At 43.6% G+C, this 12379-nt stretch overlaps 1 protein-coding gene across 1 annotated transcript in view; it reads left to right on the forward strand.

Annotated features, from left to right (window-relative positions):
• DOCK2 (dedicator of cytokinesis 2) overlaps window positions 1-12379 on the forward strand; it is a 474846-nt gene that overhangs the window by 37191 nt on the left and 425276 nt on the right. Inside the window, exons 7-8 of the mRNA XM_069556001.1 lie at window positions 4335-4470; window positions 6483-6637. Coding sequence (XP_069412102.1) covers window positions 4335-4470; window positions 6483-6637 — 291 coding nt within the window. The remainder of the gene's footprint in view (window positions 1-4334; window positions 4471-6482; window positions 6638-12379) is intronic.

Here is a 12379-nt window from a genome sequence, read left to right on the forward strand (position 1 = left end):
TAAATAAAGGGAGGGTGGGAGTGCATGGGAGACCGTAGCACGTTCAGAAGACTGCAGAGTGGGCCTGAAGACTGGACCATAGGGCCTGAGGAGGAAGCAGAAGGAGTCTATTCAGTGGGAATAAAAGATGTTCTTTTCCTAGCAGTCAGACTTCCTTACCTTTTTCACATGCACTAGGAAGATGATCCAAAGATAGTCGATGGGCTCAACTTACAGCTGCTTCCCATCCCAGGAGCAGTCCCTTTGCTGGCTGCCTTGCTGGCAGCTGGCAAGCGAGTCCACACCTGCTCACCATGCTCGCCGTCCCAAAGTGACAGGAGGGGTTCGCTCTGCAGCTGTCGCCGCCACTGGGACAGTGTCATCTTTAGCTGAGCGTGGTCACAGCTGGGATGTGGGAATGGAGTGAGTTTTGCTGCTTTGTAACGACGGCATCTGTGACCTTTGGATGCTTCCTCATGGGGGCTTCTGACAAGGATGGAAAGAAATGGTCACCACTCTCAGGAAGCTGTTCTTGATTTCCCCACCCCATCCCTGCTGGGTTAGGCACTTCTGTGGGCCCTTGCACCCTGAAGAGTAACTACCTCCTTAGTGGCCTGTCTTCAGGGCTGTGTCGAGAGCTCCTCTAAGGCAGATCCATTTAGATGTGCTGGGCCGAGGGTGTGCACTCAGCAGGTGAATGGTGGTGAAGGGAGAGACAGGGTCCTCCCTTGATCAGCTTCCCTCTGAAGAATCCCCAGACCAGCACTGTGCTTTCTGTTTCAGTCAGTCGTCTTTGGGGAAGTGAGAGACACCCTCGGAGGCCGAGGCCCTGAGCTGAGAGGCCCTTTGCTTTTTGCTTCGCTTCCCTGACGACTTCAGCCAGAAGAGAGAGAGAGAGAGATGGGCACTTTAAATGAATGCAGATCTGGTGTCTCAGGGGCTTACAGCTCTGAAATGGGATGGATACCTTTCTGAAAGCCAAAAGGCCATATTTCTGGTCCAAGTGTCAGGAATAGCACGAGCACCATAAGCTCAGGCTGTGAGTCAGGGGAGCAGGACTCTGAATCTTGAAGGACAGATCAGCCTGTTTCTGCCCTCAGAGATTCTGTTCCTTCATTCGGCCATCAGACTTCTATTGAACACCTTATAGGCACTCAGGACACAGTATTTACAAAATACAGCCTCTCTCTGCAGCAGCAACAAAAGGCAAGCAAAGGGAACTAACTGTAAATTTCTGAGTGCCTACTATCTGCCAGGTACACTTTAGAGTACTTTTCATGTCTTAACCTAAGAGCCAAGTCTTATGACCCCTCTATGAGGCAGGTACTGTTATTATTTCTATTAGATGAGGAAACGGAGACTCACAGGTTGATTAGGTCATTTTGACCAGGAGGCACTGGAATTTGAACCAGGTGACTTGGCTCCAGAGTTCCAGCACTTAACCTCTGTCTTCGACTGCCTCCTGGAGGACCGTGGCGGTTAGTAAGAGGAAGTAAACAGACGCTTGAGTAGGAAGTCATGCATTTCCTGAGAAGAGGAAGAGAAGTAACAGGGTGGAGGGGGCAGGGCAGGAGGGTGACACCTGCTCTGCATCAAACAAGACTGGCAGGAATTATTAGGTGAAGAGTTCAGAGAGAGAGAGAGAGAGAGAGAGGGAGAAGCTTAGAGGAGCTGAGAGATGAGCATGACTGTGGCTGGAACCTCAGGGTCTGAGTGCCAGGTAGAAAAAATTCAGATTTGTCCAGAAAATGATGGGGAGCCACAGAAAAAGCCATTTCTGTTTGCTTCACCTTAAAATAATATTAATTTTTTGAAAAACGCATACAGTAAGGGTTTCCTCCCCTACCCTTTTCTGTCCTGGGTTCATTTGACTTTCTGGAGCAGAAGAGAGCTGCGGGGCTTACCTCCTAAGGAAAAACTGTCAAAATGCTCTGTTCTCCAAAGTGAATGGTCTGACATCCCAGCAGAAAGCAGCCTCTCCTGACCCTGGTTCAATCCTGCCCCTTGATGACTAAAGCTTCCAGGTTTCAGATGAAACTGATAATGGACAAGCTCTTTGGTATCTAAGGAATGAGGAATCCTCAAATGAATCCTTCAAATCCCAAGACAGCTGGACCCGGGAGAATTTTGTTTTAGTCATACATTTTTAGAACCAAATCCACTTTGATACATTTTGAAGAGAAAGGAGCTAGAGAGATCTTGGCGTTGAATTATGTGTCGGCTGTAGTCCATCTTCTTCCAGGCCTTGAGAGCCTCTGCTCAGCATCAGCCGAATGCATTTATTCCCCTTTAGCGTCGCCCGTTCAGCAGCACGGCTGTGCAATATTATGAGTCACATCTAGTTGGAAGTTAATTTCCTAATGAATGTGGACAAATGGGTGAGCTTTGGCTCCCTCCTGTTTGCATTTGGATGAGAGGAGAGATGTGCCTTTCAATCCAGTTCTCAAATACGAGGTGAAAATGCTGCCATTCCCAATCTGGTACTCGATAGTGAGTCCTAAGCAGGACCACTGCTGTTGCTCTCAGAGTCTCCATCAGCCCACCTCCCCCTCTTTTCTATGTATGGACAACGGAGTGCCTCCAAGTCAACATCAAGTGCAAAGGCAGCTTTAAGTGAGGACCTCTGCACACATAAACCCCGTCCCCCAACCCAGTACTGCTTCTAAGAGCCTGTTAACTAGAATGTATACCATAAAGGTGCATTTTTGAGCCATTCTTTTTTGTCAATTCTACAAAATTGGATGTATTTTAAAGATACAGTTTTGTAAATATTTAATGTTCTGCTAATTTGATTTTGAATTGTAGGTGTCAAGTGTTCTGTTTTGGGGTTTTTATGTTTTATTATTGTTGTTAAAAAGGAGAAATTGTACATTTTAGAATTTTTTATGAGTAAATTTAATGCTGCTGCTGCTAAGTCGCTTCAGTCGTGTTCAACTCTGTGCAGCGCTATAGACGGCAGCCCACCAGGCTCCCCCATCCCTGGGATTCTCCAGGCAAGAGTACTAGAGGGGGCTGCACTGAAAATGAAGAGTGTAGACAAATATGCCACATTACTCTTTACTAGCTATGTGACATGAAGAAATTATACTCAGTCTTTTCTTCATCTGTAAACGGAGGTATTAATAGTACCTCCCTCATAGGGAGGCCTTAGTATTAAAGCTAAAGGCCTTACGATGCATGAGCAGTTTAATGTGCAGCTCATCGCAACTGCTGTGTGAGCATTTTGCTGTTATTAGTGTTGTTGATGCCAATCAGAATGGCAGCTGCAGTTGAAACAAATCAGTACCAAACGGGAAAATCTCGTGACCCTGAAGTCACAGAGTTAAAGAGCAAGCCATGGACAACAAAGATATATCTGAGGTTCCCACCCCCAACAATTATTTTCAAAGTATTATTAATGGTACATGAATACCTTCCCTGCATTATGCATCATATATCATACTGCATTATGTTCTATTATGTAAGCATTAAACACATAGAGATAAGGCAGAATTCTCCCGTGACCCCTCCATGCCTCCTAGTCCCAGGGCCTTGCCTCTCACAGATACACGTGTTGGTAGAGTTGGTACACATGTCCATGCCTTTCTGTCTGAACATGCACCCACGTAACATACCTGCCTTGCTTTGTCTTTTTTCACTGAAAACACTCTGTATGCATCTTTTCAAGCTTGATTTTTCCCCCCACTAATATATATCATTAAGCATATCAAAACTAGGGACTTCTCTGGTGGCCCAGTGGCTAAGACTCCGCACTCCCAAGGTAGGGATCCCAGATTCAATTCCTGTTCAGGGAACTGGATCCCACATGTTGCAACTAATGCTGAAACTAAAAAATAAAAACAAATATCCCACATACCAAAATGGAAATCATAGATCCCGTGTGCTAAGACCTGGGTCAGCCAAATAAAGAAAGAAAGAAACATCAAAAGTGTGTCATATTTTTAAAGCGCTACTACATGGAATTTCAGTACGAATTCCATTACAGATTATTTAGCCATTTTCTCTCTTGACAGACATTTTAGTGTTAACTTGATAACTAAGTTAATTTTAGTATTTTTTAATACTTTGCTGATACACACACATCCTTGTTCAAGTGTGGTTGTTTCTCTAGGTTCAGTATCACAGGAAATGTGCATTAAATTTTTTTTAATACACACTGCTACAGTACCTCCCAGAAAGGCCGAGCTATATCACTGTGCCTCCCATCCACGTGCAAGGCTATGTGTGTAGAGCTGTTCTGAGGGAGCCTATGACTCTCAGAAATCATGTGAACTTTATGGTAGAAACTTCTCACCATTGTTCTGTAGGCTTCTGTCTCCTTTGATTTATCCTCATCTCACATTCTTGCTTTTCAGAATCCTTGAGCTTGATCTGATTGTCAGAGATGAAGATGGAAATATCTTGGACCCTGATAATACCAGCATCATCAGCTTGTTCCATGCACATGAAGAAGCAACTGATAAAATCACAGAGCGTATTAAAGAAGAGATGGTGAGCTTTGTGAAACAGACTTTGTTTGGCCAAAGGAAGCAGGCTTTAGCATACCATAAGCTTAAAATAATCTAATTAACCAGACTCTATATTATTCAAAGGGACATCTGTCCTATGACCTGAGATGATCAGTAACAACATGCATTTTGTTGTGTTTTATACTCAGATCATGATTCATTCTACAGACAGCCCGTGAGAAGTTTAATGCCAGGATTTTCTATTCCAGAGAGGAAAAAAGAAATGTAAAAAAACGTAATTGAGTAAATAATTCCAGATGGGGATGAATTTCTAAAAGGCAATCAATTAGGGTTATGCGAAACAGAGTGAATCAGGAGCTATTTTAAAAGGTACCATCAGGAAAGACCTCTCCCAGGAGGGACATCTGAGATGACACTTGTATAATGTGAAGGCAACAGGCCTAGGAAGATTTGGGGATAAGATGGTCAATGCAGCGGGGCGGGGTGGGGGGGGGGGGCGTCGGCATGTGCAAAGGCCCTGAGGTAGGACTGAGCTCTGAATGTCCAAGGAGTAGAAAGGCCAGTATGGATGGGGCCTAAAGAGCAGTGAAAGAGTTTAGGCAATACTTTGGAGAGGCAGGTAGCAGGAGTTGGCTCTCACAGGACCTAAGAGTCACGGGAAAGAATGAGATGTCATTCCAACTGTGGAAGATGTTATTCCAACTGTGGTAGGAAGCCAACAAAAGATCCAAGGAAACATAATCTTTACAAGGTTAACCTAATCTGATTTGTATTTTTTAAAGTATTTTACCACTGTGCATTATTTAAAAACAATTTTATTTTTAGCTTTACTGAGATCTCATTTTCATACAATAAAATTAATTCATTTAAAATTGCAATCTAATGAATCTTATTAATATATAGTGTTGGGCAAACTCTACCACATTCAAGGTATAGAACAGTTCCAACATCTTAAAAGTTTCTTTGAGTTTCTTTGCAGTTCAACCCCAAGTCTTGGGCAACCTTTTTCACGACTATACTGTCTTTTCTAGAATTTAATATGAAAGGAATCGTATGGTTTTGGTGTTTGACTTCTTTTATTCAGCATGATGTTTTTAGTTTAATGTAGTTGTGTGTATTAGTGTTTTTTCCTTTTCATTGCTCAGTTGCTATACCATTGACCAAGGGTATATATCATTATATCAATTGTTAAATATATGGGTTGCTTCTAATTCAGGGCTATTATAGCTAACAACGCTATGAACATTTACATACAAAGTTTTGTGTGGGCAAATGTTTTTGTTCTTTTGGGGTAATAATTGTTGGACTGTATGATAAGAGTATGTTTAAGTTCTTAAGGTACTGCCATAGTATTTCCCAAAAGGGCCTCACAGTCTTGTGTTCCCATCAGCAACAGATGAGTGCCAGCTTCTCTGCATTCTTTACACTTGATATTGTCAGTCTTTTAACTTTAGCCAGTCTAGTGGTTGTGTAGGAGTACCTCATTGCTGTTTTGAATGTCCCTGAATGATTAGTAATTTTCATGTGCTTACTGGCCTTTACCATTTGTATCTTTCTTTGTGAAGTGTTTGTTCAAATACCTTGCCCATTTTCATTGGGTTGGTTTTCTTATCATTGAGTTGTAAGAATTCTTTGTATATTCCAGATGCGAATTTTTTTAATCAGATGTATGTTTTGCAAATATATTTTCTCCCAGTGCTTACTTGGGAGAAATGTATCTTTCAATGAGCAAAATATTTAGTTTTGATAAAGTCTGTTTAAGCATTTTTTCCTGTTATATAGTTTGTGCTTTTTATGACACTAAATTTTATAAGGAAGGCTAGATTGTTGCGATATTGCCCAAGATCAAGATCAAGAGAGTCAGAGTGACTTGACTCAGACAAAAGATGCTTTTGGTAGAAGGCCTGAACATAATGTTGAAATCTTTAGGCTCAAAACCTACATATTTCTCAATATCCTGGGCCACCTTTCCATTGTCCTAAGTGGTGCAGGGCTAATTTTCTCTTTTCGTCTCTTTTCCCTTCCACCTCTCAGTCAAAAGATCAGCCTGATTATGGAATGTATTCCCGGATTTCCTCATCCCCTACCCATAGCCTCTATGTCTTCGTGAGAAACTTTGTGTGCAGAATAGGGGAAGATGCTGAGCTCTTCATGTCTCTCTATGACCCCAACAAGCAAATGGTCATAAGGTAAGTATGTTCTCTATTGCCTGACTTCTCTGCATTTGGGAGGTGGGGGTTGGCAGAGCTCTGAGCATCTTTTCCTTCACCCATTACTTGTGGAGAAATTCCTACCCAGTAGAAAAACAGCCTAACTGAGAATGTGGACATAACTTCTTCTAGGGTGTGGGAGTCAGGTAGAAATATTACTTACCATGGCATTTTTTTCCAAAAGTAGAGTTATAGTTACATAGTAGGGTTTTAAATTTTTTTGAAAACATATTAAATGTGTATTTTTGTTTTTAATTGAAGTATAATTGCTTTGCACTGCTGTGTTAGCTCCTGCTGTATCCGCAAATATATTGCGTATCAGCTATATGTGTACATGTACCCCTCCCTCCCACCTGTCCCACCCATCCCGCCTCTCTAGGCCATCACAGAGCACTGAGCTAAGCTCCCTGTGCTAGACAACAGCTTCCCACTAGCCATCTGTCTCACACACGCTAGAGTATGTATGTCAGTGGTGCCATCTCAGTATGTCCCACCCTTTCCTTCCCCTGCTGTGTCCATTCTCTGCATCTGCTTCTCTATTCCTGCTCCACAAACAAGTTCCTCAGTACCCTTTTTCTAGATTCCATATATACGTGTTGTTGTTCAACGCCGTCATGTCTGACTCTTCGTGACCCCAGAACTCAGCACCCATGCTTCCCTCTCCTTCTCCCAGAGTTTGCTCAAGCTCATGTACATTGAGTAGGTGATGCCATCTAACCATCTCATCTTCTCTTATCCCCTTCTCCTCCTGCCTTCAATCTTTCCCAGCATCAGGGTCTTTTCCAGTGAGTCAGCTCTTCACATCAGGTGACCAAAATATTGGAGCTCCAGCTTCCCCATCAGCCCTTCCAATGAATATTCAGGATTGGTTTCCTTTAGGATGGACTGGTTTCATCTCCTGGTTGCTCAAGGGACTCTCAGGAGTCTTGTCTAGCACCACAGTTCGAAAGCATAAGTTCTTCAGCTCTCAGTCCACCTCTCACATCTGTACATAGCTACTGGAAAAATCATAACTTTGACTAGAAGGACAATTGTCAACAAAGTAATGTCTCTGGTTTTAATACCTTAAGTTTGTCATAGCTTTTGTTCCAAGGAACAAGCGTCTTATAATTTCAGGGCTACAGGCACTGTCCACGGTGATTTTGGAGCCCAAGAAAATACTATCTGCCATTGTTTCCCCATCTATTTGTCATGAAGAGATGGGACTGGATACCATGATCTTAGTTTTTTGAATGTTGAGCTTTAAGTCAGCTTTTTCACTCTCCTCTTTCACCGTCATCAAGAGGCTCTTTAGTTCCTCTTCCCTTTTTGCCATGAGGGTGGTATCATCTGCATATTTGAGGCTGTTGATATTTCTCCTGGCAATATTGATTCCAGCTAGTGATTCATCCAGCTTGGCATTTTGTACAATGTACTCTGCATATAAGTTAAATAAGCAGAGTGACAGTATACAGCCTTGATGGACTCCTTTCCCAATTTGAACCAGTCTGCCTGTTACTATAGAATATTTGTTTTTCTGTTTCTGACTGACTTCATTCTGTATGACAGACTCTAGGTTTATCCACATCACACAATAGGGTATTGTAAGCAATTTTTGATTAATGGAAAACAACGGAAATAACAAGATTCAAACAGATAGCACTGGATAGAATAAAAAAAATTTTTTTAAAAAGAGAGTTAAGAAATGAATGGTGAAAGTGCTGTGTCCTCAATGGCAGTGACAAGCTGGGGGTGTGGGCTCTGTAATCTAGGATCTAGGCAGGTTCACACTGTGGCCCCACCATTTACTCCTTCTTAGCCCTGGGCAAGTTGTTAATCTTTCTTAAGCCAGAGTGTCCCATTTGTGAAATGTACGCGTCAACCTCACAGGGTCACAGGTTTTTAATACGAAAAAGCACGTGAAGCACAGGGCCTGTCATATGGTGCTCCAAAAGGCAGTGGCTATTATTGTAATCACCTTGATTAATTGTTCTTGGAGAAGATAAGGGAACTTCCGGGCACCTCATTTCGAGGAACACAAAACAGGGTTAGGAATCTCCTGAGAAAAGACTTTGATGTATCTCTGGCCACCACGGCCAGCCTTGGCCTCTGCTTGTGGCTCAGTCCATCCTTCCTCTCAGCTGACCATTGCCTGTCCCCTCCAGTGGGGCTGTGAGCCAACACCGGGTCCCTATTCGAGATCGCAGTTGGTGCAGTAGATCGCAGCAGGAGCACGAGCCTTCTACTGCGACTGAGAATGTGATATCTTCCTACCTGGACTGTGTTGATGAAATTGCTAAGTCATGTCTGACTCTTTGTGACCCCATGAGCTATACCCTGCCAGGCTCCTCTGTCCATAGCATTTTCCAGGCAGGAATACTGAAGTGCATTGCCGTTTCCTTCTCCAGGGGATCTTCCCAGCCCTTCTCCAGGAAGATCCTCCAGGGGATCTTCCCTGTGTCTTCTGCTTAGAAGGGGGATTCTTTACCACCTAGCCACCTGGGAAGCCCCATACAATTCCTAGTAACTTCACAAAATTCATTTTAGAAAATAATGGCCCTCCTGGAGAGGGCCATTTATTGCAATTTATGAAACTTATATTGACTATCTAAGAAGATTAAACTGAGGTCTGTATACGATCCCATATAATCCTCATTACTCCATGTGATTTGGATGAGACAGTGAGGCTCAGAGAGGTCAAATGACTTGCTCAAGATCACATATATTTATAAAATGGCAGAGGTAAGATTTCTACCCAGGTCCATCTGACTCCAAAGATAAGCTAGTTTCCAATTTAGTCTGTCACCAAGGAAAGAGTTGTATCAGATATCCTCAGTGGGTCTCACCAGGGTCTTAGCACTGTATGCTGCTGTTGCTGCTGCTAAGTCACTTCAGTCGTGTCTGACTCTGTGCAATCCCAGAGACGGCAGCCACCAGGCTCCCCCGTCCGTGGGTTTCTCCAGGCGAGAACACTGGAGTGGGTTGCCATTTCCTTCTCCAATGCACGAAAGTGAAAAGTGAAAGTGAAGTTGCTCAGTCGTGTCCGACTCATAGTGACCCCATGGACTGCAGCCTACCAGGCTCCTCCATCCATGGGATTTTCCAGGCAAGAGTACTGGAGTGGGGTGCCATTGCCTTCCCCATAGCACTGTATGGTGGAAAACTATTTTTTATAGCAAACTTAAAACCCTAATTTAAAGGATCAGTACAGCTCCTCTGACTAGGCCTCAGCAGACACTGAGCAAGTGTTCCCTGCTTCCTTAGCACCCACCGTGAGATGCTGGCCATGTCATAGGCTCCTTGCTATTCCCTGCCAGCTGCTCCCGAGACACCTGTGACAAAGATCATAAAGTGCTCCTTGCCTCTCAGAAAACACAAGGATTCCTCATAGCTGAATTGACAAGGGTGCCTGGCCTGCTGGCTCATTGCAGTGATGGATGGCCTGAACCAGCTCTGGGGAGGGAAGCAATGGATCAGTGCGATGGCAGCTCTGTCCCCTCATGTGCTGCATCGAATGATGTGCTCGACGGGGCATGGCTGAGTGATGCCTCTGAGAGCGCTGGAGACACAGAGGAGCCCTTAGGAGAGGGAGGGGTGAGGAGCAGGGACACGAGGGGGTAGAGCCCATCCTCTACCAAAGAATGAAGGAGGAAAAGAGCAGAAAACAGAAGAGAGCAGGCCCAATACAGGGAAGGGGCCGGGGAACTGGGAAGCACTCCCTGTGTCAGTCTTGAAGCTGGGTAGCTGTTATTTCCCTGAGAAACCAATTTTCCCCACTCCTGCCTGCCCTAGCCAGGAGGTGCCTACAGTGAGCCTCAGGCAAGTTAGTGCATCAGCAGTGTGGCCCAGAGGTGCGCTGGGGAGAATTTGGCTGGGACAACCTTTCCCTTGTGGCTCAGCTGGTAAAGAATCTGCTTGCAATGTGGGAAACCTGGTTTGATCCCTGGTTTGGGAAGATCCCCTGGAGAAGGGAAAGGCTATCCACTCAGTATTCTGGCCTGGAGAATTCCAGGGACTATGTCCATGGGGTCGCAAAGAGTTGGACATGACCGAGCGGACATTCACTTTCGCTGTCAACCTTTCAATATTGAGATGAAAGGTGGGCCGATTCCAGGGGATGTCTGCAGAGATTTGGTTTGGGAAACTTAAGGTAAGTTTCTGTAGGACAAAAAGCAAGCAGCTCCGGCATCAGGCCAGGGGCAAAACTAATTTCCAAAAGAAGCTCAAGAAAGGGTTGGAATGGTTCTCCCCCTTCCCCTGAGGAGGGTGTCTTATGGAAGAGGTCTTACCTGTCTTAATGCCAGGTAGACCTTCAGATTTACCACCCAGATCTCCCTGGGCAAAGATGGAAGGGGCCAGCTCAGCCCTCTAGATTGCTTTCCTTATTTATGATTCTGTTTCCCTTAGAATAAAATTTCTGGTTCCTGGTGTTTAGACCTGGCCAGTTAGTTCTCTGTTGGGGATGCTACATATGGTGAAGTGAAGTGAAGTAAAAGTCACTCAGTCATGTCCAACTCTTTGTGATCCCATGGACAAATTCTCCAGGCCAGAATACTGGAATAGGTAGCCTTTCCCTTCTCCAGGGGATCTTCCCAACTCAGGGATCGAACCCAGGTCTCCCGCATTGCGGGAGGATTCTTTACCAGCTGAGCCACAAGGGAAGTCCAAGAATACTGGAGTGGGTAACCTATCCCTTCTCCAGCAGATCTTCCCAGGAATTGAACTGGGGTCTCCTGCATTGTAGGCAGATTCTTTACCAACTGAGCTATCAGGGAAACCCCATATAATTAAAGGTTCTGAGAAATACCCAGGTATTTCACTGTGGTGGTCCAGAAATAACCAATGGGAAATAATGAAAACATATTTTTTGTATATGGAGTCTTGGAGGCTTCTTGGTTATTTAGAAGAAAATTCCACTTAAATTTTTAGATCTTACTAAAAAAATGTTCCCTTAAGTTGATTACATTTTAACCATTGGTTAATCTGATGCTGTGTTCTTTTTGTTATATGTTCTATTTCCCCAATGAAATTTGCTCAGATTATTATTAGTCTTCTAGAGGTAAAATGAGAGAAAAGAACAGAACATCAGAGAGAACAAACTTTTCAAAAAAGAAGGTGATTTGCTTTAAGTTTGCTGAATTCTCTTATTGTGTCTTTTGGGCTAACTTGGTTTTGAGTTTTGTTTATATCCCAATTCAAGATAATGGGCATTTATGTAGAACCAGTGGTATGCTCCTGAATGGCATGAAAAGCTGAGTGAATCAACTCAGCAAATTATACTAATCTTCTCCTAAGTTAAAGAAGTACTAGAAAAATGGTACAGGTGATTGGATTTGCAAAGCAGAAATAGAGACAGACATAGAGAACAAAAGTATGGATACCAGGGTAAATGGAGGGGTGGGAGAGATTGGGAGATTGGGATTGACGTATATATACTATTGATACTGTGTATAAAATAGATAACGGATGAGAACCTATTGTATAGCACAGGGAACTCTAATCAATAATCAATACTTAAAGCGCTGTGGCGACCTGAATGGGAAGGAAATCCAAAAGGGAGGAGAAATATGTGTACATGTAGCTGACTGATTTTTCTGTATAGTAGAAACTAGGGCAACATTGTAAAGCAAACATACTCCAATAAAAATTAATTTAAAAAAAAAGCAGTGCTGGATTTCCTGACCTTGCTGATGCAGCTAGACTGACCAGCATGAACCAGGCAGAGCTGTGTGTACAGTGTAC

This window comes from Ovis canadensis, chromosome 16, assembly GCF_042477335.2.
Source record: "Ovis canadensis isolate MfBH-ARS-UI-01 breed Bighorn chromosome 16, ARS-UI_OviCan_v2, whole genome shotgun sequence".
Lineage (NCBI taxonomy): Eukaryota > Metazoa > Chordata > Mammalia > Artiodactyla > Bovidae > Ovis > Ovis canadensis.